Genomic DNA, 25,624 nt, shown 5'->3' with positions numbered 1-25,624 from the left:
AGGCACAGGAGAGCAGAAAGCAGGGCACACGGCCGGAGCTCAGGCAGGCTGCTTTTGTTGCTGGCCCCAGCTGCCGCTCTAGGCACCGCAGCGAGATTTAGCTGCTGCGCATGTGCAGCAGCTGAAATCTCATGCGGATGTCTTTCTGGAAGCAAGATTTTTACCCAAATTGCACCAATTGTGCGTGCACAGCGCATGCACACCCGGCAGCAAAGGAGCTAGGCTACATGCTCCATTTCCACCACCAAAACGGCATTCCCGCCATTCCGGGACCTGCCCCATCCCTAACTGTAAAGCACTGTGAAGTGGTATATATTGCTAAGTGCTAATAAGAAACTACCCATGCCTCTGTGGAGAAGACACACTCCCTCCTCCTCAAATCTACATAATGAATAGTTGAAATATCCAGGTGAGTTGCATGAAAAATGTAAGAGCTGGATATCACATCTGTTCCTTCCAATCAATAGGAATGGAAATGAAGTTAAGCTGTGATATTTAAATTATACTGGACATGAATTAAGCAGACACCCCATGTTTTAAGATTAGAAAGCAAATTTCAACTCAGCTGCTCAAGTGTATGTGCAACCATAGAGCTTAAAACAAAACAAAGTGTGACAACAGTAATATTATACCAGCTTTCCAAAAGATCAGCACACGTATACAATTGCACAAAAGAACATGGTTTTTCTTTTTTTAGAAAAGCAAGGTTAAACAATGGTACAGCTTTCCATTCTGCTGTGCAATTGCAGCACAATGGGAAGTTCGTAGCACATATGTGTGGATTAGCATAAATCTTACAACATCTGATGGTTTAGCACACTTCCTCATTTGCCTGTAGCTGTGGCACAAAATCACTGTTTTATTTTTTCGACATGTTCCAGTTTTAAAGTAACTTAGTCTTTGCTATTGAAATGATCAGCATACTTCTCTGGCCATTTGATTGATGACATAGCCAGGGGTTGGGGCCTATCCAGTTCGTACCAGCCATTTTAGGCCATTGCAAGCAGGGCCCTCCCCCTAGGTGCCAGGCACTACCCTCCAAGATTGTTTTTGGCATGCGCTGAAGGACAGAGCAGATATTTCTGGAGGCTTGCACCAAGAGGCCCGACTGGCACATTCCAAAGCAATCATCAGATCTCACCTGGGATCTTTCTATATACAAGTTTAATACTTTTTGAAAGCAACCAGATGAATTACAGATATTCCATTGCCAAGAGGTTTCATGTGGTCCCATTTCAGGGTGGATTAAAATTGATAATTAAAAAAAATAAAAATAAAAATAAATGGATTTTTTTTATTTTAATCATTTTTTAAAATTTAAATGGGATTTTTTAAAAAAATTATACAATTTATTTTAATAAAATGCTTTTGGAGTTAAATTTTATTTAAATATAGTTTTCCATTTAAGATAATTTTTATTCATTCAGTATGAAATAGAGCTTGGTTATGCAAAATGAGGCTGTATATTCTGCAATATTTACATTTTTGGTAAACTCTTTCAATGAATCCAAGCTCTGCATGGATGCATTCACACAATTTCACAGTCAACACAACAAACATCATAAAACAAAGTTCAGGAATATTTCTTTATCCCACTATTTTGCAAATCTATGTACACTACAAACTGTATGATTGTTTGAACAGAAACGCACCTGTACCCCCAGCAGGCCAGTAAACCCTTTCCTCCCAGTTCAAGCGCATACTAGCGCACAATGCTTCTGAATGTGTGCAGAAGTGTCCTGGGCAGGGGGGTAGAGCTTCCTGCCATTGGCGCTCCGGGCCAAACCAGGAGCAACCCACTGATGTACCAGGCAGTAAAAATGAAAGTGAAACCTTCTAAGCAACTTATAGAAACATAGAAGACTGACAGCAGAAAAAGACCTCATGGTCCATCTAGTCTGCCCTTATACTATTTTCTGTATTTTATCTTATGTGGATATATATTTATCCCAGGCATGTTTAAATTCAGTTACTGTGGATTTACCGACCATGTCTGCTGGAAGTTTGTTCCAAGCATCTACTACTCTTTCAGTAAAATAATATTTTCTCACGTTACTTCTAATCTTTCCTCCAACTAACCTCAGATTGTGCCCCTTGTTCTTGTGTTCACTTTCCTATTAAAAACACTTCCCTCCTGAACCTTATTTAACCCTTTGACATATTTAAATGTTTCGATCATGTCCCCCCTTTTCCTTCTGTCATCCAGTGTTCTGCCAGCTTAGCTAACCACAACATCCAGACTATATAGATTGAGTTCATTAAGTCTTTCCTGATAAGATAAATGGGATTAAATTAATTCAACCCTATGACTGGTTTTTATTTATTAGATTTATATCCCGCCTTTGTATTTTATATCTTACCCTGAGGTAATATGGGCGGCCAATAGATTTTACAAATAAATAAAATATTGGACAATTCAAGGTGGCCCACTTAACGCTTGGTTCCTCCATAAATACAATGATATAAGTTGGGCTGAGCTGGGCTGAGTGGGGATAATTGTCTCAAAATGACACAGCTGTGTTTCATGCTTAAGGCAGGACTGGAAGTCACAGTACAGGTATTCTGCTTTCTAGCCTGGCATTCTAACCACTGTACCACACAAGCATTTTAGACTGGATTGTGGGATTCACTTCTGTTGGCATTCAAAATAATGTTGCTATCTTCTTCTGGAAATTTCAAACCTTCCAAAAACTGTTTCATTACATTCCTTTCTGGCAGCTTGAAATCTTCCAACAAATGTCTCAATATATTCTCTGAAAGGTCTGAACTTCTAGCTCATTCCTCCATGGATAGCGTCCAATTTTCCATAGAAGTGTTTGTTTTAGTCATGGAGGATCTAAGGCTCAAATAGAGCCGGGGTAGCTCAGTGGTTAGAGTGCAGCACTACAGGCTACTTCAGCTAACTGCTAGCTGTAGTTCAGCTGTTCAGATCTCACCAGGCTCAAGGTTGACTGAGCCTTCCATCCTTCCAAGGTGGGTAAAATGAGGACCCAGATTGTTGGGGGCAATATGCTGATTCTGTAAACCACTTAGAGAGGGCTGTTAGAGCACTATAAAGTGGTATAGAAGTCTAAATGCTATAAATGCTATTGCTAAATAATCCATAATTGATTTCCCCACCAAATCCTTCCTCAGGTGAGAAATGTTCTCAGAGGAAGGGGCATAAACAAATGATGTATCACTCATGATAGCATTATGAATACAGCAGAAATCCCATTGCATTCCTGAAAATGTACTAGCACAACAATGCTCATAATGAGAGATTTCTTGAAATATTGTCATTTAATCCTAGCCATCTTTTAAAGACCTCTTTTTGTAAATCATTGGCAAACAGTTGCCCATATTCACACTTTTGTTGCATTTTATATTCATATACATGTTTTAATCTTCCTGCTTCTTCCCCTTCTTTGAGCTTTGGAGATATTACAAGACATCAATAAAATCTGGATATTGTTTTCTATATTGTTTTCTGGCCTTAGTGAAAGAGGGCTAGTCCATGGACACTGAGAAGAAATAGAGCTGCTAGGCATGAATCTTTTGTGGTCTGCTGCCCTCTGCTGTTTCTATAAATAAGACAGGAAGGATATTAAAATTTGGAGACCAGCTGGGGTAGATGAGTCTTCATTTTGGAACAGTTCCAAATACTGTAGACGGCTTCCAATGTTAGCAACAAGAGACATTGTGCAGCTTTTTCTTTTTTAACTGATTTTATCCAGGAAATAAATAGGGGGGAAACAATATTGGGAAATACTGATAGTAACTCTCTCTCTGTCTTTCTCTCTCTGTGTGTATGGTTACCTATCAAATAATTGATATATGATATAGTTATGAGACCAGAAAACTATTTTTACGTGAAATCACCGGCCTTTGCTTGCAGCGCCGCTGCGGCGTCCTTCTTCGTAAAAATAACAATGTTTATTTTTACGTGAAGACCTCCCTTTGAAGGAGCTGGGGAATCCCTCCCACGAAGAGATTCCAGGGGCAGAGCCTTGACGTCACCGGCAGGTTGCTAAGGACGCCAAGGTGATCACTTCCTGGATTCCATGGAATCCAGGAAGTGATCACCTTGGTGTCCTTAGCAACCTGCCGGTATACGTGACGTCAAAGCTCCGCCCCTGGAATTTCTTGGTGGGATTCCCTGTTCGGGTTCGGGTTCGGCCAAATTTTGCCTAAAGTTCATCCGAACTTGCCGAACCCGAACATCGTTGGGTTCGCCCATCACTACTGTTCACCAATAAGAATTAGTATAAAGAATTAGGATTTGGAAAGGAGGTAGCACAGGATGAATGATATGTACCAGAATAAATTGGATAAATAATTAGGAAATTTGTATTAAGAATTTGGCATTTGTTATTATATTGTATTGTATTTTAATTTGAGGTATGTGAATTTGAATCTCTGTAAGGTGTGGAAAAACAATAAAAATGTATACATCCCCCCCCCCCCAAAAAAAACCAGAATTAGTATAAAGATAGAAATTAGAAATGGGGAGATCACTTTTGGGATTTGGAAACTAGTCTATTAATGGATATAAAGCAACAGCAGAAGTTAGAAATCTGGTTATGGAAACAAAGATGTGTAATAGAATAATGAATGTCAAATAATTATGATAAGTAAACCTTAGAATTATTTAGAGGTTAATTGGTTATAAATGTGATATCTACTGGATGTTTATTAATGTTTGATATTATTAATGGATTATAGATAAAATTGAACATAGGGCCTAGTCAAACAACGTAAAATTCTGAATAAGGATAAGTGAAGATGAAGACAAATAGGTATAAAGATAGAAATTAGAAATGGGGAAAAGATTACTTTTTCAATTTGAGAACTATTCTATTAAAGAGTATAAAGTAGCAGCAATAGTTAGAAATTTAGATATGTAAACAAAGATGAAGTAATTTGTATAATTCAATAATAAACATTGAATAATTAAGTTAAATAAATCTTATGATACAGGCGTGGTGGCTCAGTGGCTAAGGCGCCAAGCTTGTCGATCAGAAATCAGTGCAGCATTCTGAATCCCTAGTGCCGCGTAACGGAGTGCGTTCCCATTACTTGTCCCAGCTTCTGACAATCTAGCAGTTCAAAAGCATCTAAAAATGCAATTAGAAATATAGGGACCACATTTGGTAGGAAGTTTACAGTATTTAGTCATGCTGGCCACATGACCTTGGAGTTGTCTTTGGACAGCATTGGGTCTTTGGCTTTGAAATGGAGATAAGTACCGCCCCTTATAGTCGGGAACGACTAGCACATATGTGCAAGGGGAACTTTTATCTTTACTTTTAAACTTTATGATTATTTGGCAATTAACGGTTATATATAGGATGTTTACTTGATGTTTATAAGGTTTGATATTATCAATGGATATTATCATGGCTTTGTGTTGTGTTATTTTGAGGGGACAGCACATTTACACTGTTATACAAGCTGTATACTCACTACTTTACATTGTTGCCAACTGTCATTTCTTCAATGTTGTCACATCGAAAGATATACAGTGGAGCCTCTATTTAAGAACGCCTCTACTTAAGAACTTTTCTAGATAAGAGCCAGATGTTCAAGATTTTTTTGCCTCTTCTTAAGAACCATTTTTTACTTAAGAACCCGAGTCCAGAAAAATTTCCCAGGAAATTTGAGAGCGGCACGAAGGCCCGGCCAGTTTCCTGCCATTCCCCCTTTAATCCCGGCCATCTCGGGCTTTTCTGGGCTTCCAGAGGAGCCTTTCAGTGGTGCTTAAGGAGGATTTGGCACCCTAGAGCGAACGGAGCATTTTCCATTCTCTGGGCGCTTGGAGAGGGAATAAACTACTTCGCTGTGATGACTCCCTCACACTGCCTCCCATACACTTGATGGGAGGTTGCCTCCTGGAGCATCTGGACGCGGAAAGGCAAAAGGTGCCGCTTCGCCCTGGCCAGTTGCCTCCTGGAGCATCTGGACGCGGAAAGGCAAAAGGTGCCGCTTCGCCCTGGCCAGTTCAACTTGGCGGCTACAAAGCGAGCGAGGAAGAGGAGACGGGAGCCCTTCAGCATGGGAAGGAAGAGGCAGCAGATAGCAGCAGCCGCCGCCTTTCGGTCAAAAGAGTGAGAGGTTCCCGCCTCTCGCCCGCCTGGGTTTCTCTCTCTGTCGCAGTGTATGGGAGGCAGCCTTGCACCGGGTGTATGGGAAGCGCATGCTCCTCCTTGCTGCTTCAGAGACCCTCTTTTTTTTAATGCCTTAATGTTTTGGATTTTTTTGATTCCCCTCACCTCACCTTCTTCCTTTGGCAGCGACTGTCCTCCTCCTCTTCTTCCTCCTCCTCCCCCCACCCAAATTCCAAGCTTTTATTTCTTTCCTAATGGGTTTGCACACATTATTTGCTTTTACATTGATTCCCATGGGAAAGTTTGCTTCTACTTAAGAATCTGGTCATGGAACGAATTAAGTTCTTAAGTAGAGGTACCACTCTACTTACATATTTACAAAATATCAGGGGGTGTATTCACTTATGCGACATATTGTAGGTAGAACTACTGTAACCAGCCCTACATAGCATTGGACCAGAATACCTCCAGAACCACCTTCTATCGCACGAATCCCAGCGGCTGACAAGGTCCCACAGAGTTGGCCTTCTCTGGGTCCCGTCGACCAAACAATGTCGTTTGGCGGGCCCCATGGGAAGAGCCTTCTCTGTGGTGGCCCCGGCCCTCTGGAATCAACTCCCCCGGAGATTAGAACGGCCCCCACCCTCCTTGTCTTTTGTAAATTACTCAAGACCCACCTATATCGACAGTCATGGGGGAACTGAGACACCTCGCTCAGGATTTTATATTTTATGTTTGGTATGTATGTGTTGTATGGTTTTAATAGCTGGGGTTTTATATATCTTTTTCTTTTAATATTAGATTTGTTCACTGTTATATTTTTTTTAATTATTGTTGTGAGCCGCCCCGAGTCTTCGGAGAGGGGCGGCATACAAATCTAATAAATTATTATTATTATTATTATTATTATATTATTACTGTTTCCTCCCTGATTCTGACAGTCTGACACTATTTCAAGGTGTAAAAAATCCATCCGTCTTTGTCAGCCATTGCCTTGGAAAGAAGCAATGGGGCTGCAGTGATTTGAAAGAGAGGTAAGAGAAACAGGATAGGGATCAGCAATGGGCAAATTTCATTCAATTTGGGGTTAATTCAAGGACATGTAGGAAGTGCTTCAGCGCAAGAACGTTCAACTCAAGAATAAATTCCATATTCATAGTCGCCAGTCAAGTGTCAATTTGTTGATTGACAGGTGGGCAGGCCACTGACTAATGCATTCCTCAGTATAGTAGCACCGCGGGTAAGTTCCTCATGGTTCATTATGATGTCATCATAATGGCATCACCGAACTGGATTGATTAGTGCCAGTCTGTGGGCGTCACCCCCTATTTATTATTATTTTAATTTTTTTGAATTTCTTTTTGAATTTTTTTAAAATTTATTTTTCCTTCTGAGCATGTGCAGAAGTCAAGTTCTGTCACTGGCATGTGGTTGCCATCTTTTTTCCGGCTTTGTTTTTTTATGGTGCCGGAGGGAGCGTACCAGCAGTGAGGTAAGTTGGAACCCACCCCTGAATAGCACCTTCTCGTAACAGCCAGTGACACACCTGAGCAGTAGGTCCTTTGGAAGTATGATATCTTTAGGGAAAGCATGCTCTCCTCCAGCAGTCCACCCCTGCTAGCAATCTCACATAGACTTTATGGGAAGCCCTGTTCCCTAGTCCAGTGTTTTTCAACCAGTGTGCCGTGGCACACTAGTGTGCCGCGAGACATGGTCAGGTGTGCCGCGAAGCTCAGAGAGAGAAAGAAAGCAAGAGAGAGAGAAAGAGAAACAAAGAAAACAAGAGAGAGAGAGAGAGAAAGAAAGCAAGAGAGAGAGAAAGAGAACAAGAGAAAGAAAGCAAGAGAGAGAGCAAGAGAGAGAGAGCAAGAGAGAGAAAGAAAGCAGGAGAAAGAGAAAGACATAGAGGGAGGTAAGGAGGGAGAGAAAGAGAGCAAAAAAGAGAGGAAGGAAGGAAGAGAAAGAAAGAGGGATGGAGAGAGAGAAAGAAAGAGGAAGGAAGGGAGGGAGAGAGAGAGAATTCTTTTGTCCAAACTTTTTTTAGCCCCCCCACCCTGCTCAATGTGCCCCAGGGTTTCGTAAATGTAATAAACTTGCCGCGGCTCAAAAAAGGTTGAAAATCACTGCCCTAGTCTACAACCTGGAGGAGGGGAAGAGGGGGTGTCTTGGGAAACTCCCACCTCTTGATTTACTACTGCTTGTGGATCTTAGACTTGAAAAGGTTGCCAAGATCTTCCATCTCCATGCTAATAGGAATTCATTCACTGGATTGCATTTGGTATGCATTCACCATAAAACTTGTATAAATCTGCTGCAAATATTTGCATTTAATTGACCTTCTTTCTGTGGCATTCTTTATTTATGGCTTTTGTATCTTGGATGCTCGCTGTTTCATTTACTTGTTTTGAAGCTGATATACGATAATGTGTGTGTGTTTGTGTTTAATAAGCTTAAGCTAAAGGTCACTAAATGACAAAGTCAATTATTTAATCTTGTGAAAGCAATCGACCCACTATAATTGCGCAATGCTGTAACTTTGTTTTCAAAGTGGAATTTGGAATTTCCCTCATTTGCTTCGCAGAAGTCATCTGACTTCTTTACAAAAAAAAAAAAAAATTGACCATCCCTCTTTGGTTGATCTAAGGCTAGCAAAAATAGGACTTGTGCAACTGAATTGTTTTAATGTAATTTTCGTTGGCTGAATTATTCAGGGCTACGAGAAACAAAAGATAAAAATTTTAAACAGCAGAGGGAGACCGAGTTCCTTAACGAAGTTCCACTGTTTCGGAATAGAAATGTTGTTCAGTGCTGGAAGGGGAGACAGGCAGAAGAGGGGAACAGAAACAGAGATCCGGCAGCAGAGACAAGGAGTTAAAGGTAAATCACTCTCAATCTCCTTTTTCAAAAATAGGTATCCTGAGTATCTATTTTGGGATTAAGTTTTCTGCTCTAGTTTCCTAAGAAGTTATGCTTCTTCCAAGAGATCCTACTCTTTGAAGCAAGTGCAATACTTTTTTAGACAGTCAGAAGTAGCTTTATGGCAAGTTGGGCTCCAAACCTTATGGGTCTGAGGAATCTCCAGTCACATTGTGCGCCTTATAAAACCCAACATACCTCGGACATGGTTTTACTTGCTAGTTGACAGGGAGAAGTAATACCTAGACAATGAATTCGTGCTAGTTCCATTCTTTGAGAGTGGGATTTTCACTTGATTATTCTGTCCATCCACCAGGCACACTTCAGGGGAGGAAAGGTCCCACTGAGCAGAGCGCTGGCTTCTCCTAAATCTCATGATCCCCTGGCTTTGCGGAAGGAGTAAGGATGGTGCTCTTCCAGATATGGTAAGTTACTGAATGAACGGAGGGTTGTTGAACAAATAAGTTGGGACTCTGGTTAGCTACTTTCTTTGTGGGAAGACCACTTCCAGATGAAGCTGTCAGAGTAGAAGAAGAAGATGACCCACCACCCACTTGGATAACTGCATCTTGCCAGGGCTCCCAGCTGCTCCCATCTCGTGCATAGGACCTCTGCTGCACATCCTCAGCAGAGTGACTTTCCCGACAGCAGTGTCTCATATGGGTCAATAGTATAGTAAGGGCCAGAAAAAACTCCATTGTCCCCTGGAGGCTCTGAATCAAGTTGCTGTGATTGTTCCAGCCTATAATGCATGGGATGGGAAGCGAAAGCCTTCATACTACATATATGTATGTGCTTTCTGTGTGTGAGCCACTTCTGGACTGGAGTCACTTTTTATTTTTTATTTATTTATTCATTTTGTCAAATACACAATGAGGGTTTTAGTGGGTATATACATATATATACACATAGTAAAATACATGATGAAGGTTATAGAGGAGATACTCATAGTAAAATATATCTAAGAAAGAATAGAAAAGAAGATATAGGAATAGAACATATCAATGAAAGCATAGAAGAAGAGATATAGGAATAGAAGAAAGGTATAGGAGATATAGGAGAGCAATAGGACAGGGGACGGAAGGCACTCTAGTGCACTTGTACTCGCCCCTTACTGACCTGTTAGGAATCTATATAGGTCAACCATGGATAATCTAAGGGTAAAATGTTGGGGGTTTGGGGAAGACACTATGGAGTCCGGTAATGAGTTCCACGCTTCGACAACTTCAGACGACAACTGAAGTAATATTTTTTACAGTCAAGTTTTGTTCAGGAGAAGCAGCATATTCCTCCGCGTGATCTGTTCTTTGGTTTTTGCACTGAAAAGGAGTGTGCAAGGACATTTCTCTCTTTTCTTTTCGGTCAACATGATCTTGCAGAGGTTACAAGGACATTCAGATTGCGTGTGTTTGTGTCCCACCACCCAAGCGTTAGAGCCAAACTAACTATGACTTAAGCAACCAGGATGTCCAAGCTGGAAGACCTTCCATATACACTTTGTCCAAGGGCTGAGTGTGAATTTGACAGCCCTGCCCAATATTGATCTTTCCTCTTTTTAGGAGCTTCGTTTCCTTCCTCTCCCTGTCCTATACTGAGGCAACGTCGATGTATGGAGAAATTCTGTCCCCAAATTATCCTCAAGCATATCCCAATGATGCCCTGGAATCCTGGAAAATAGAAGTTCCTCCTGGTTATGGCATCCATCTCTACTTCACCCACCTGGATATAGAGCCATCCCAAAACTGTGAATATGACTTTGTGAAGGTACGGGGCGTATTTGTCTGCTGAGGGCTTGAGAGTGGAGATGTGTGTAGACTGAGGTTTGTCAGGCTGTGTACTGAAACACCCATCTGGGAAATTATTTCAAACAAGATATAAAACTTTTCTGGCGGTGTGTAAAAGTTAAGGATATGGATTGTTGGAAGGGAGTTGAATATTGTTGCCATGCTAATCACACCTGTGCTACAACTAATGAATTAATTAACTACTTTGCCTGCTTCTGTATAGTAGATTTTAGTTAAGTCCATTATGGCAGAGGTCCCCAACATTTTTAGCACCAGGGACCGGCTTTAAGTTAGACGAGTTTTCCACGGCCCGGTGGGGGGGGGGCTTTGGTCATATGGGGGGTGGGGTTATGGAGGGGTGGAGCTTAGTGACGCAGCCCTCCACACTTCTCCACAGGGCGGGGAGAATCAGGAGGCTCCTTTGGCGGCTGGGGGGCTGCCTGGCTTTGTGATTTTGGCTGGGGGGGGAGTTAGGAAGGTCCTACTTCTCCCCCCCCAGCCAAAAATTCAAAGCCTATCTGCTGGATACGGGCGATGAGTGGGACAGAGCGGCGCGGAAGCCTCTTGCAGCAGCTGCCACAGCCACCGGCTTCGGCGCCGCTCGTCCCGCTCATTGCCCATGTCTGGCAGAAGCTGCTGCCCGAGTGCTCTTGGCCGGTGGGATTCAAAGTGCTGGGGTGGGGGGTGTCCCAGCGGGAGGTGAAGCACTGGGGTGGGGGGGGCTGTCAGGACACCCCCCCACCCCAGCACTTTGAATCCCGCCGGCCAAGAGCACTCGGGCAGCAGCTTCTGCTGGATACGGGCGATGGGCGGGACGAGCGGCGCCGAAGCCGGTGGCTGTGGCAGCTGCTGCAAGAGGCTTCCGCGCCGCTCTGTCCCACTCATCGCCCGTATCCAGCAGATAGGCTTTGAATTTTTGGCTGGGGGGGGAGAAGTAGGACCTTCCTAACTCCCTCCCCAGCCAAAATCACAAAGCCAGGCAGCCCCCAGCCGCCAAAGGAGCCTCCTGATTCTCCCCGCCCTGTGGAGAAGTGTGGAGGGCTGCGTCACCGCCCGACGCCCCACCCCGTCCTGCATAATGTTCTCTGCCGGGAGGGCAGCGGCGCCGCGGACCGGCTGAAAACCCCCAACGGCCCGGTCTTGGTCCGCGGACCGGCGGTTGGGGACCTCTGCATTATGGTAACTTCAAATAGAAAGTTTCTAGGACATGAATTCTTGTGCTAGATTGTTCTCTGGCTGCGGTCAAAACTAGCACACAGCCCCAAATGAGCAGAACATTTCTAAGCTAGTGAGCTTACCTAATTTAACCCTTTAACATATTTAAATGTTTCGATCAAAGGGGGGACATGATCGAAACATTTAAATATGTTAAAGGGTTAAATAAGGTCCAGGAGGGAAGTGTTTTTAGTAGGAAAGTGAACACAAGAACAAGGGGACACAATCTAGTTGGGGAAAAGATCAAAAGCAACATGAGAAAATATTATTTTACTGAAAAAATAGTAGATCCTTAGAACAAACTTCCAGCAGACATGGTTGGTAAATCCACAGTACTGTAACTGAATTTAAACATGCCTGGGATAAACATATATCCATCCTAAGATAAAATACAGAAAATAGTATAAGGGCAGACTAGATGGATCATGAGGTCTTTTTCTGCCATCAGTCTTCTATGTTTCTATGTTTCATGATATTCCGAGGATATGACATTTATCCCAAATTCAAGACATGGGGGCCTTCCAGCCTCTAATTGGTCATGGTCTACTGTTATCTTTTTGTTCTTCGTTCCAGCATTATGGCATCTGGACACAGATCCGGCCTTTTCACAGCTCCAAAAGCCTTTCGCATTCCCCTCCTAGCAAAGTTAGCTACATCCCTCAAGGAATCTTGGCTTGTGATCCCTCTCATCCCTGTTCATGCTCCTGATTGGTTTTTTTTCTTTTTTTAAAGCCTATAGGTTTTTTTTTCTTGTTGCCCACCCAACCTCTCACTAATTCCCCACCACACATTATTGTACTTAGTGGCGGTAGCAGGAGACACAAATTTATTTATTTATTTATTTATTTGTATTTGTATGCCGCCCCTCTCTGAGGACTCGGGGCGGCTCACAACATGTATAAAGAGACAATAATAAAATCAATCCAATTAATAGATATAAACAATCCTTAAAATCTAACTTTAAAAACTTCCATTACCATTCATTCAACAATCGTACTAAAAACATTCGTTGGTCAGGGGGAAGAGCTAGTAGCCCCAGGCCTGGCGACAAAGATGAGTTTTTAGGTTCTTTTGGAAGGCAAGGAAGGTGGGAGCAGTGTGAATCTCCGGGGGCAGCTAATTCCAGAGGGCCATTTTGAAATCATGGTAAATGAGATGCAAAAAGGCAGTTTTTACCTTAAACCTCCTCCAAGCATCCCAGCGTACAAAAAAGAGGAAACCTTATAGTCTCTACTGCTCTGAGAGCTGCAGAAGGGGAGTTCAAGGGCTACGTTTTTTGCATTCTGGCAATAGAGCATTGAGGAATTGCTGCAAAGGGCGGCTGCCATGAAACCCAAAAATGACCTAGGATAGTATCTGCTGCAGCATTACTCTAGAAAGTCATATTTGAAGCCCAGAAGGGGGAGGGGAATCCTAAAACGACTCCATCTTGACTCTGTTGGATACAAGACAGAGGGAAAAGCAAGCAGATGGAGGCTTTCAAGCTTCTGTTAGTCAATAGCCAATTTCCAGTCAATCTTATGGAGTATTTCCTGGCCTACCTTGAAGAGCTGGCACAGAAATACGAAGGATGTTCTATAGACCTAAGGAGGGTTTACAATGTTTTGGATAAAAATATAGCTAAAAATAAGCCCTTATTCTTGTTCATCTGATCCTTCCAGGTCCTGTCTAGTGAACAGGTGGAGGGTCAGTTCTGTGGACGAAAAATGAGGCGCACACAGGGCTCCCCTATCCTGGAAGAACTCCGTGTGCCCTACCAGAATTTGACTATCCTATTTCAGTCTGACTTTTCCAATGAAGAGAGATACACTGGTTTTGCTGCCTATTACACTGCAGTTGGTAAGTCCTTAGCTGTCAGGGGCAAAAGGTCAGGACCACACATGATGTTCCAATTGAACTTATTTATTAGTAATCATGCCATTCATGCCTCTGTGCAAGAATCTACTCAACTACTGTTAGCATTATCTTGATATTAGATAAGAGCAAACAGAATTTAAGAAGGGTTGGACTTAGTCCGTTTGTGACTATGTAGAGACTCTAGGTTGATTCCTATTTTGACTCCGTCCTCAGGCTCTGTCACACCTTCTTCTTGTGTTAGCTGTTTCTTCTGAGCAGATAAAGGTGTGTACCTTGAGGAGAGGTACCAAAACAACATATTTTATTTTAAAAATGGAAACATTTCTGATTCTTCTGAAAGAAGTAAACATCTCTGCACCATTCAGGAGCTCAGTCTTAAATCTGTTCGTGATTATGTTGCAAAAGAACCGGCTATTCAAAGCACTTGTCATTTGCTGGGGTTTTTTTTAAATTCAAGCCAAAAACTACTTTCTGAAGCTCCCCCCTCCCCCTAACCACAATATGTAGATCTTTGGAAAACTCTATTTGCTGTAAACGAGGGCTCAGGATTTGAGAAAGACATTACTGGGATTCCCTAGCAGACCAAGCCAGGCTGATAAAGTCTTGGTGCAGTAAATTATGTCATTGTTTCTGTCATCTTTGCCCCTATTCCATTGAGGATTTTTCTACATCTCTCTTCCTTTCTTACAGATGTGAATGAGTGCAAAGATTTTGTGGAAGAGGTCTGCAGCCATTATTGCAATAACTATATTGGTGGCTACTATTGCTCTTGTCCTCCTGAATATTTCATGCACGAAGATAAGAAGACATGTGGAGGTATCATTCATTGACATATAGATTATCAATGGTATAGAGTCGGTGACAAAATGTACATTGTGATGTTAATAGTAATAGCACTTGTATGCTACTCAGCTTCCAATGATCGTGGCAGTTCACGACAATCAAACAAAGAAATTACAATAAAAGTCATTAAAAGATAAACAATGGTAAACATGACAGACTAGAGGGAATGAAGTGAGGGACGTCTCTCTTCCTTTTGGCAAGGGGCAGGGCTTCACAGCTCTGCTAAACAACAGCTAAGTGGGAGCCATCTGCCTCTCTGTGGGGACCTCCTTCCAGATGGCATGCGCTGTCGCAGAGAAGGCATGCTCCTGGGGTCCCAATAGATGACATTGTTTAATCAAAGATACCCAGAGGGTGCCAACCCTGCATGATCAAATTGGCCAGGCAGGTGGTCCCTCAAATAACGGTTCCTTCTCTGTAATCAAAACCACTGGGTGAGTGCAGAAGGAGAAAGGCATGTGTTGTTGACATCACAATGCACATCGGACATCATCATGATTAGAAACAGATTTGATTTGTACAGTATCTGCCTTTCTGTCCAGAGAACATTCAAGGGGGAAGCTAACAGTAAAACAAACAAACAAACATAAATAATTAAAATCTGAACACTTCATTGAAATCACTGTTAATTTAAAATGAAAACAGCTGGCTATATAGAAGAATTTCCTAAAAATAGAAAGTATAGGATTAACCACAACTCCAAAATAGATGTTTTACTAGGAAACCAACATCAAAGGCTTTCTTTTTTGTACCTGACAAACAGACTATAGAAAGTTGAAGAGGGCATCTTTTGCTGATCCTAATTTCCAAACGCTTTTATATAGAAACAGGTGGGTTGTCACATTAGATAGATAGCTGTTTTGATTTTAAAAATCAAAAACATGCACATTTACATCCTTACACTGAAGTCCAAACTGAGATAAAACCAAGTAACTTTATCTATAAGATATGCTACAATATTTTCACAACAACCACAGCTTTTCGTTTGTTTGTATTCACATGCATTTATTTATTTAAAACATTTATTCAGCTGCTCATCTTACACTGAATTCTGGGCTGAGTTTCCTTCTGCTTTGTCAGTTTTGTTCTCCATTAAGGAAGAGATCTGAACAGCCATGTGGAACCAAGGGTGTCCACAATTCATTCTTTCCTATTCAATAGAAGGAGCAGGACAATTAAAGGAAACGAACTGAGTCCATGAAATGTCTGAGATAGACCTTTTAATTGGTCCTGTGACTCTGCAAAACCTTCCTACCAATATTCAGCTTAAAGCTCCCAAGCTCTTCATAATCAAACCACAATGAAGTATAATGTAGCACAATGTAGTATAATGTACAAACAGACCACAATGTAGCACAATTTAGATGACTACTTCACCTCAACCATACAGAAGCACACAACAGACACAAACCTAAGGTAAACTGCACCAAACTCGATTGCAGGAAATACGACTTCAGCAACAGAGTGGTCAATGCCTGGAATACACTACCTGACTCTGTGGTTTCTTCCCCAACCCCCAAATTTTAACCTTAGATTGTCTACTATTGACCTCACCCCATTCCTAAGAGGGTGTGCATAAGTGCACCAAAGTGCCTACCATCCCTGTCCTAATGTCCCCTTTTATTTGTATCCATTTCATGTATTAATAACCATAAAAATAAATAAACAATGTTCTCATAAACAGAATACCAAATCTAGAGTATGCCCTGATGCATGTGTGGGTCCACATGTTGATTAGGATAAGTGCCTGGTTCCTATGATTGATCTGTATTTCTCAGAGATTTCCCATTTACCAGTAGAAATTGTGCATGGATATCTATCCTTATATTAAGATTTATATATAGTATTTGCTGAGCATGTTTTCCTCAAAACTTAGACAAGAATTAATCTTTAAGGAAGAAAAAAAATCTGAATTAATATGGGTCATTCTCTTATGAGCGTCTTTCAGAAATGATTGAGGTTGGAACTTAGAGAAAATATATGGAGGTAACCAAGGAAGTTAATATCAGAAAATAGGCTCTTCTGATAAAGTATCTTCTGTTCTAGGAGAAACTCAAGAGATTTAAATGCAGAAACTTTAAATGGCATATGTGGTCGGTTGGTAAAAATATAACTACCGGACGGACGGTATATCTTGCCTAGTAATAGACTTTTAAACCATAAGGAGAGCCAAGTAGTAACCACAGACTTCTGTCAACATTATTTCTATTCTCTTTGCCATTGGTTTTCTTCTAAACTCTAGTGAACTGCAGTGGGAATGTATTTACCGAGCTGTCTGGGGAGATTACCAGCCCCAACTATCCCAGGCCGTATCCTGAGAACTCTCACTGCGATTACCGTGTCATCCTGGAACCAGGATACCAGGTGACCCTGAGCATTGGGAACAACGACTTTGAAGTTGAGCCAAGCGACTCAGAAGGAACTTGTCCAGATGCTCTGAGAGTAAGTGATCTTGATGGCTCTTGGTTATGAATGTTTTCTGCTTGGACCGTATCCTTTGTTCTTTAGGAAGGTGAGGGGCTGATTTGACTTTCACAATCCATTGAAGTCCTGGAATATATGAATTGTAGAAGTGTAGAATGTCTGAGCAGGAACATGGTGAATTTGCTTTTCCAACAGTTGTTCAACTTTACTCTTCTGCTAAATAAAATTACAAGGGGGAAAGGAGGTCTAGATAAATGTACTGAACTTCAACATATGCAACCGGAGGATGCTTGTATATTCTTGATCTTGTTGGAAAGATTTACTTCTGTTGCCTTTCTCCTCCTGTTCATTCTTCTTCTTCCAGATGTTTTAGTGGTCTTCTATAAATAGAGACAATTTTCATTTTAGGATGCTAAAAGATCACCTATGGGCCTCTGTTCAAGAGCGGATAGGTTACAGTGAAATCAAATAACAACTCTAATCATCTCCGCAGCATCACACTTTGAGAGAATCACAGCTGAAATTCCCCACCTACATGCTTAGTTAATTCCAGCAAGGTTTCTCAGATTTCTTTTTTCTACATTCAGTGAATAATTGTTTCAAATAGGAAGGAGTTGAGATATTTCCATGTTCAAACAAACAATTATTATTAAAACCTGGTTCCTGCAAATGAGTACAGACTTAAATATTGCACTGTAGCGCTATAGGTATCCCAAAATGCAAAATCTTTTTATTACATCTTAGATTACCACCAAAGGATTACTAGCTTATTGTCATATTCAGTAAACACAGTGGATGTTATGGGTTTTACTCTTTGTTCATGTGCCTAACTGAGTAGTAATTTTATTCTGACACAATATCACCAGCATGATATTTCATACATAAAATACAGTACATAGTAAAGATTGTGTCTGGAACTCTGAACCCAGAAATCTAGCTCTCTTATAGATATTTCAGACCATAGAAATCTAGCTCTCTTATAGATATTTCAGACCATTTTGAGTAATGCTCAGCTTAAAAACTCCAGGGAGAAAAAAGTTTTTAAACCTATTTTTGGAGGGAGGGGGCAGGAAACAAAGATCTGAACAGAATTTAATGTCTAGTTAATTAAGAAGTTGATTAAACGGTGTTCTGTTTTTATATCAAGGTCTATGTTTCTTGCATTCTATGCTAATACTTAAACAATCAGGAAAAATAAACCAAGAAAGAAAATTGTGATTTAACAGTCCCTTTTTATTTGAATAATAAAAAAATCAATAAAAGTTCAGGATAGTAATTATACACTGGGCCAAGGAAAGCAGTTGATTCATTAAGGGAATGAAGTGAATCCATCCGGCATTCTTCTCTTCCAAATATTTGAAGACATTTTAGGACAACAAAGTGAGTGGAATATTGACATTTCATACTTAATGCTCTTCCATGGCATTTGTAATTGAAATAGCAATCTTCTTTTTAGGACCAAATCCAGGCCAGTCAATATTTCATATCCAGTTATTGAGTAGGAAGGTGATTGTTCTGTGTTCTTTCAGATTCTGGGAGGACTGACAAATGCTTAGCACATTCTTACATTTTATGCCATTAAATGTATTTAATAACATCAATAACCTTCTTCTCTTTGAGCTTTGCTGCTTGGTGCATTAATATTGAATGTGTCCTTACTTGTATCTTTAATTCTTCAGCCGATAGCCCGGATGCTTATTTTACATCTTAAAAGTCTGCCTCACTCTTTCAACTACAGGTAGTCCTCAATGTACAGTATAACCACAGCTGAGTCCAAAATTTCTGTTGATGAGCAGGACAGTTCTTAAGTACATTTTGCCTCATTTTATGACCTTTTTTTCTCACAGTTGTTAAGTGAATCACTACAGTTTTTAAATTAGCAACACTAATGTTTATTAAGTGAGTCTGCCTTCTCCATTGACGTTGCATCTCAGAAGGTTGCAAAGGGGATCACGTAACCTTGTGACACTGCAATCGTCATAAATAGCATCCCGAATTTTCAACATCATAAATATGAGTCAGTTGCCAAGCAATGGTCAAAAGGTCATTTTTTTCAACCCCTTTGAAGGGTCACTAAATGGACTGTTGTAAGTTGGGGACTACCTGTATTATAATGCTCCTTTTTCTTTTCTTTTTGAACCTTTCCCCAATATTCCTACTGGCGGTTGTGTAGTTTTCTGCAGGGGATCAGAGTTTTGGCCCTTACTGTGGCAGTACGTTTCCCGGGCCTCCTAAAATCAACACTAAGAGCAACACTGTGGATATTTTCTTCAAAACGGATCAAGTCGTACAAATGAAAGGCTGGAAAATCCGCTACTTTGGGGACCGTGAGTAGATCTCTTCTGAGGAAACAATGGGGCAAATTCAAGTGCTGAAATAGGGAACTGGGTTGTTATAACAGGTGATCGTTTCCAAGGAGCAAATCAAAAGGATGATATTTGCAGAATGGTGAATGAGTTACTATCAACAGAAGGAATGTTATCTATAAGAATTCTACCTGAGGAGTTAATTACATATTGTCCTGGACAAATTGTGAATGGGTAGATTATGGGAGCTAGGAATCTTTTTTGGAATGTAGACAAAAAAAACTTTTGAGTTAGTGGCTGGTTTGGAATAGTTAGCCCCACGTCGGCTCCACTAAAACCAGGAGCAGAGGCAAAATGCATTATGGTATCTGGGATGTTTATTGTGCAATTCTTAGCAATGGAGTTTCCATCAAAACTAGATCATGCGGAGTAGTAATATGTCATTACTTCTACATTATCGGTTCCTTCCCCATTTTGCATAAAGTTAGGAAAAATAAAACAAAATCGTCTCAATAAAAAGGAATAGGCAACCATGTTATATAAAGAGATAGCCTACCTTCAAGATCGGTCTGGAAGGCAAGAAGGTTTTATCAGAAAGTTTTGCAATCCTGGTGGATTGTGCCATTCCTTTCCTCGTTCTCCTTATTCACAAATGCTAGGACAGTGATGGCAACCTTTTTTCCCTTGGGCGCCGAAAGTGCGCGCACATCCATAATTCAATATTCCTGCTTCCCACCCCCCCTTCATGCATCTGTGGCCTGTTCCCACTGCCCCATTCCTCACACATGAAACCTCCTGCTCCCATTTCCCAACTTCCAATGGGCCTGGTAGTCCTGTTTTTCGTCCTCCCCAGGCACCAGAGGCTTTCTTGGAGCTTGGGGAGGGCGAAAGTGGCCTCCCCCACCCCCTGGATGTCCTCTGGAGGCCAAGAACGCCCTCCCAGAGCCTCAGTGCAAGCCAAAAATCATCTGGAACTGAACTAGGGAATGACTTGTGTGCCGGAAGATATGGCCCTGTGTGCCACAGGTTTACCATCACAGTGCTAGGACAAGTGCTATGACGGCATCACAGTGCTAGGACGGCGTTTAAGGGGCGACTTGATCGAAGTGTATAAAATCATGCATGGGATAGAAAAGGTGGATAGAGAACAATTCTTTTCTCTATCACATAATACTAGGACAAAGGGGCACTCCCTGAAGCTCATAGGACAAATAAAGGGCAATATTTCTTCACCCAGAGGATTTATGGAATTCACTTCCAGAAGAGGTTGTGACACCTGTCAGCCTTGATAGATTCAAGGCAGGATTAGACAGATTCATGCATGCCAAATGTATCGGTTATTGAAACAGATGTCCATATGTTGCCTCTATGTTGGTTGAGGCAGGCAGGATTCCCTTGAGTACCATTTGTTGGGAGTCAAGGGAAAGGGAGGGTTTTGCCTTCTCTTTCTGCTCAAGATCCCCATGGACAATTGGTGGGCCACTGTGTGACACATAATGCTGGACTCAATGGGCTTTGACCTGATTTAGCATGGCTCTTCTTATGTTCTTATGTTCTTATAAAAACACACACATGCTGTCAGTGAAGAAAGGATGAAGTAATGGCCAAACTCAAGACTTTTACTAGTCCTGATTCTGACCATTGGTGATAGAAAAGGGGACAGGTGACTTGTGCTTGTGCATGTTTGTATAGCATAAGGTGATTGATTTCTGATACCTTTTCCCCTTTCTAAAGCGATGCCCTGCCCACAGACTATTATTTCAAGATCTGTTCAGCATCCTCTAAGAGACTCTTACGTCTTTAAGGATTCTGTGAAGGTGACTTGCATAGAAGGCCACGAGATCGTAATGGTAAGTAATTTGTGTTTTTGATTGAAGGCTCTCCATAAAGTTCTTTTGGAACCTGTTGGTACTACAGTGGTTCTTGCTTTATTCAAGGAAGAAACGTCAAGCCATGCATTAGCATGTTATGTGGCACAACCATCATTTCTGAGAAGTCATGTAAATAACATCACGTTATTTCCCCCGAATGACAACAACAGAGATCCCACAGTTCCGCAAAAAAGTTGGTTCTTCATTCTGATCATGAGTTAAGACCTGAAAGCAATGATATTGGACAGGCTAAAGATCAACTGCAGGAAGCCTGTCTCAGCCACATGACCATGAAAGTCTTACCTACCATTTCAAGAAACGAGTGCCATCAGGAATCTCCCAGCTTAGTTTGCCAATACTATACCTTTTCTAACCAAAAGTTGTGAAATAGAAGGAAGCCAACACTTGCCAGGATGCTCTTTGTTGGCGAAGACCAGGGCAAGCTCAGATGACAGATAAAAGAGGGAAAGAAAGAGTCCACAACAAATTGTGATGACACCAAAGTGATGCTGTGAGTGCATTGAATTCATCTTAGAAATGCCACATGTCCCTTAGAATCTCTGCATTAGAAATGTAAATTGAACCATTTGTGTGGTCCGTAACTTGCCTCCCCAATGCGCCCTCCTTTGATCCTTTCTACAGGATCAAACTTAGATAAAGAATATGAGTAACTTTCAAGGAAATGAGGATTCCAGGCCTCATCAGCTAAAAGGCACGCTTCAGTTATTGAGCCTTTCGCCTTCTTAGTGGATTCCTCCCTCCCACCACAGGTGTTAAGAATACACAAAACACACCATAAGAAACTTGGACATGGAGACAACCCAGCTGTATCCTGTAATCATGATATTTTATGAATGAGGGATGGTGAAATAAGCTTCATACAAAATTTTATTCATTTTTGTCTTGGGGCAGTACATAAAAACCAACATTGTTATTTAATACTCTATTATAACTCAGTTTCTCCTTGTTCCTCACTCTGTGTACAAGAATGGAGCTCATGCCTGAGGGCTTTTCTCAGAAGTGCTGTACATCTCTTTTGCTGACAAAAATTTCACCAGGATAAAATCTGTTGCCTCCACTGGGGACCCGTAAACTGCTTTAATACCATCTATTCTGGTGTGTGTGTGTGTGTCTGTGTAGAGTGTTTTTGGATGTGCAGCACATGTTCAATAAAATCATTAGTTAAACCTTCTATTTTAGAAACATAGAAGACTGACGGCAGAAAAAGACCTCATGGTCCATCTAGTCTGCCCTTATACTATTTCCTGTATTTTTATCTTAGGATGGATATATGTTTATCCCAGGCATGTTTAAATTAAGTTACTGTGGATTTACTAATCACGTATGCTGGAAGTTTGTTCCAAGGATCTACTACTCTTTCAGTAAAATAATATTTTCTCACATTACTTCTAATCTTTCCCCCAACTAAGTTCAGATTGTGTCCCCTTGTTCTTGTGTTCACTTTCCTATTAAAAACACTTCCCTCCTGAACCTTATCAACCCTTTAACATATTTAAATGTTTCGATCATGTGCCCCCTTTTCCTTCTGTCCTCCAGACTATACAGATTGAGTTCATTAAATCTTTCCTGATACATTTTATGCTTAAGACCTTCTACCATTCCTATTTTTAGTTTTGATTTCTCTTTCCCCTTTTCAATATTTCCACACAGCAAGAAAAAATCTATCAGTTACAGTAAGGATGTGGTTGGGGGATGGTTTTGAGAAATGCCTTGATTTGTGGACTTTGCCATCTTTCAACAAAGGTTAGGCTGCTGATTATCAGGCTGGGTTACTGCCCAGTAAAGTGATGGAACCTCTTAGGCAGAGCTTTTTTAAAAAAATAATAGTGGATTAAATGCATTGAGAATTGTTGGGGGAAATCTGTTCCTCGAAGAAGATGGTTGGTCTAGCAATATGAAATACAAAATGGCGGATGACCTTGGTTTGAAAGTAAGCTTGATGCTGCGCTCATCTCTCTCTCTCTCCCCCTCTCCCCCCCCTCCCTCCCCCCCCTCTCTCTCTGTGTCTAGTATGCCTTTCCCTCTCTCTCTTGACAAGTCAACTCTTAACTCTTCTCAAACCCACCAGATATCCACCTGGGAGATGGTGGGTAGCGGGACTATCCATTTTGAAAGAGCCAGATTCTCCAACTCCACAAAAGAGAAAGGCCCCATGGAAGACTCCAGAGCAGTGTTTCTCAACCTGAGGGTCGGGACCCCTTTGGTGTCGAAGGGCTGTTTCACAGGGGTCACCTAAGACCATGAGAAAAGACAAATTTCCCATGGTGTTAGGAACTAAAGCTTCTATTCTGGTGCCTTGGAAGATATTTTTACAATTCAACCAATCAGTTGTTTACAGTGGGGGTGTCCCTCCGACCTTCCTGCCAATCAGATTAAAGCTCTGTTGGGAGAATTGGCACTAGACCTATGGTTGGGGGTCACCACAACATGAGGAATTATATTAAGGGGTCGTGGCATTAGAAATGTTGAGAACCACTGCTCCACAGGTTCCAGAAGAGATGGTTTGTTTGTCTCACCCAATTCCTATGGCCGTTTAGCAGCACTGCTGGCGGCACCTTGTGCACCTTGAAAGTGCTGTGAATTGCTAGGTGCAAGCAGGGAAAGGTTTCTTCCTCATTGCTTTGGAAGTGTCCCAGGGCTTTTCCCTATTGTACCTAGCTACAAGATAAACATGTCATGGCAACCTTGTTTTGTTTTGTTTTTTCCTGCCCTGTCTCCAGGGCAGGAGTTCATCTTATCCCCACCTCATATCATGGGCAGCTTGAAACACACATGCTCACAACACAGAGAGATATACGGTTATAAAAAATTCTGAAGGAGAAAAGTAAGGGAAATAAACTAATAAATGCAGTGTAAGTGGAGGTGGAAATCATGGAAAGAAATAGAAAAGGGGAAAGGGAAAAAAGGGAAAGAAAAAGGAAAAAGGGGAAAGAAGGGAAGGGAAGAAAAGAAAAGAAAAGGAAATTAAGGGGGCAAAAATATTTTTGGACTTCTTAAGAAACTTAAAATATATTTATTTATTTATTTATTTATTTATTTATTTATTTATTTATTTATTTATTTATTTATTTACTTACTTACTTACTTACTTACTTACTTACTTACTTATTTATTTGATTTTTATGCTGCCCTTCTCCTTAGACTCAGGGCAGCTTACAACATGTTAGCAATAGCACTTTTTTAAACAGAGCTAGGCTATTGCCCCCACAATCCAGGTCTTCATTTTACCCACCTTGGAAGGATGGAAGGCTGAGTCAACCTTGAGCCGCTGATGAGATTTGAACCACTGACCTTCATAGAAACATAGAAACATAGAAACATAGAAGATTGACGGCAGAAAAAGACCTCATGGTCCACCTAGTCTGCCCTTATACTATTTCCTGTATTTTATCTTACAATGGATATATGTTTATCCCAGGCATGTTTAAATTCGGTTACCTTCAGATCTACAAGTCAGCTTCAGTGGCCTGCAGTACAGCACTCTACCTGCTGCGCCACCCCGGCTCAATCAATTTATACTTTACTTTCTCTTTTGAATGTTACAAGTTTCCTTCTTTCTATAATCTATCCTTTCTAATCACCCCATAAATAGCAATAGTAATACGTAGACTGCTTTGCAATACTGTACACGATCCATCTCTAAGCAGTTTACAGAGTCAGCACATCTCCCCTGACAATCTGGGTCCTCATTTTACTGACCTCGGGAGGATGGAAGGCTGAGTCAACCGTGAGCCTGGTGAGATTTTGATTGCCAAACTGCAGGCAGCTGGCAGTCAGCAAAAGTAAGTCTGCAGTACTCTACTCTAACCACTGCACCATTCTTAATCACATTCATTCCCCCCCCCCCATTTTTTTCAGCACAAAGTCCATAATGGGTTTTCAGTCATTAATAAATGTGTTTATTGCAACTTTTTTATAACCAAAAAGGTCAGTTTGGCCATCTCTGCTAATTCTGTCATTTTTCACAAGCTCTGCTATTTCTGAATCCTTCTTTCAGGCACGAGGCAGTACAACATCCTTCTACTCCATCTGTCAAAGCAATGGCAAATGGACCAACTCAGATTACAGTTGTGTTCGTAAGTGATTTGCAATGGTCTCTCTCTCTCTGGTGTATTTTCTTATGGTCTCAAGATGATAATGATACGATATGATAAATAAAATGTGAGAAGCAGATGTCTTGCCAAAGCAGTGAAAGTATATGAATGGCAGGACTCAGAGAAATTTTAAAGTAACATCCTATTATATATAATTTTCCTCACACCTGCCAGCAGGTCTATGACAATTTGTCACGACCAGTTTGC

General features: G+C 41.2%; 1 protein-coding gene across 1 annotated transcript in view; it reads left to right on the top strand.

Annotated features, from left to right (window-relative positions):
- The first annotated feature begins 2,912 nt into the window (after window positions 1-2,912).
- The window catches only part of C1S (complement C1s), a 28,209-nt gene continuing 5,497 nt past the window's right edge, over window positions 2,913-25,624 (top strand). Inside the window, exons 1-10 of the mRNA XM_070742000.1 lie at window positions 2,913-2,973; window positions 8,798-8,963; window positions 9,319-9,427; window positions 10,562-10,766; window positions 13,663-13,840; window positions 14,549-14,674; window positions 16,944-17,143; window positions 19,299-19,452; window positions 21,166-21,281; window positions 25,321-25,399. Coding sequence (XP_070598101.1) covers window positions 9,408-9,427; window positions 10,562-10,766; window positions 13,663-13,840; window positions 14,549-14,674; window positions 16,944-17,143; window positions 19,299-19,452; window positions 21,166-21,281; window positions 25,321-25,399 — 1,078 coding nt within the window. The 5' untranslated portion in view covers window positions 2,913-2,973; window positions 8,798-8,963; window positions 9,319-9,407. The remainder of the gene's footprint in view (window positions 2,974-8,797; window positions 8,964-9,318; window positions 9,428-10,561; window positions 10,767-13,662; window positions 13,841-14,548; window positions 14,675-16,943; window positions 17,144-19,298; window positions 19,453-21,165; window positions 21,282-25,320; window positions 25,400-25,624) is intronic.

The sequence above is a fragment of the Erythrolamprus reginae genome, chromosome 2 (genome assembly GCF_031021105.1).
Source record: "Erythrolamprus reginae isolate rEryReg1 chromosome 2, rEryReg1.hap1, whole genome shotgun sequence".
In the NCBI taxonomy this organism is placed as follows: Eukaryota; Metazoa; Chordata; class Lepidosauria; order Squamata; family Dipsadidae; genus Erythrolamprus; species Erythrolamprus reginae.
Note: the sequence above shows the minus strand (reverse complement) of the source record. Positions and strands in the feature narration are given on the sequence as shown.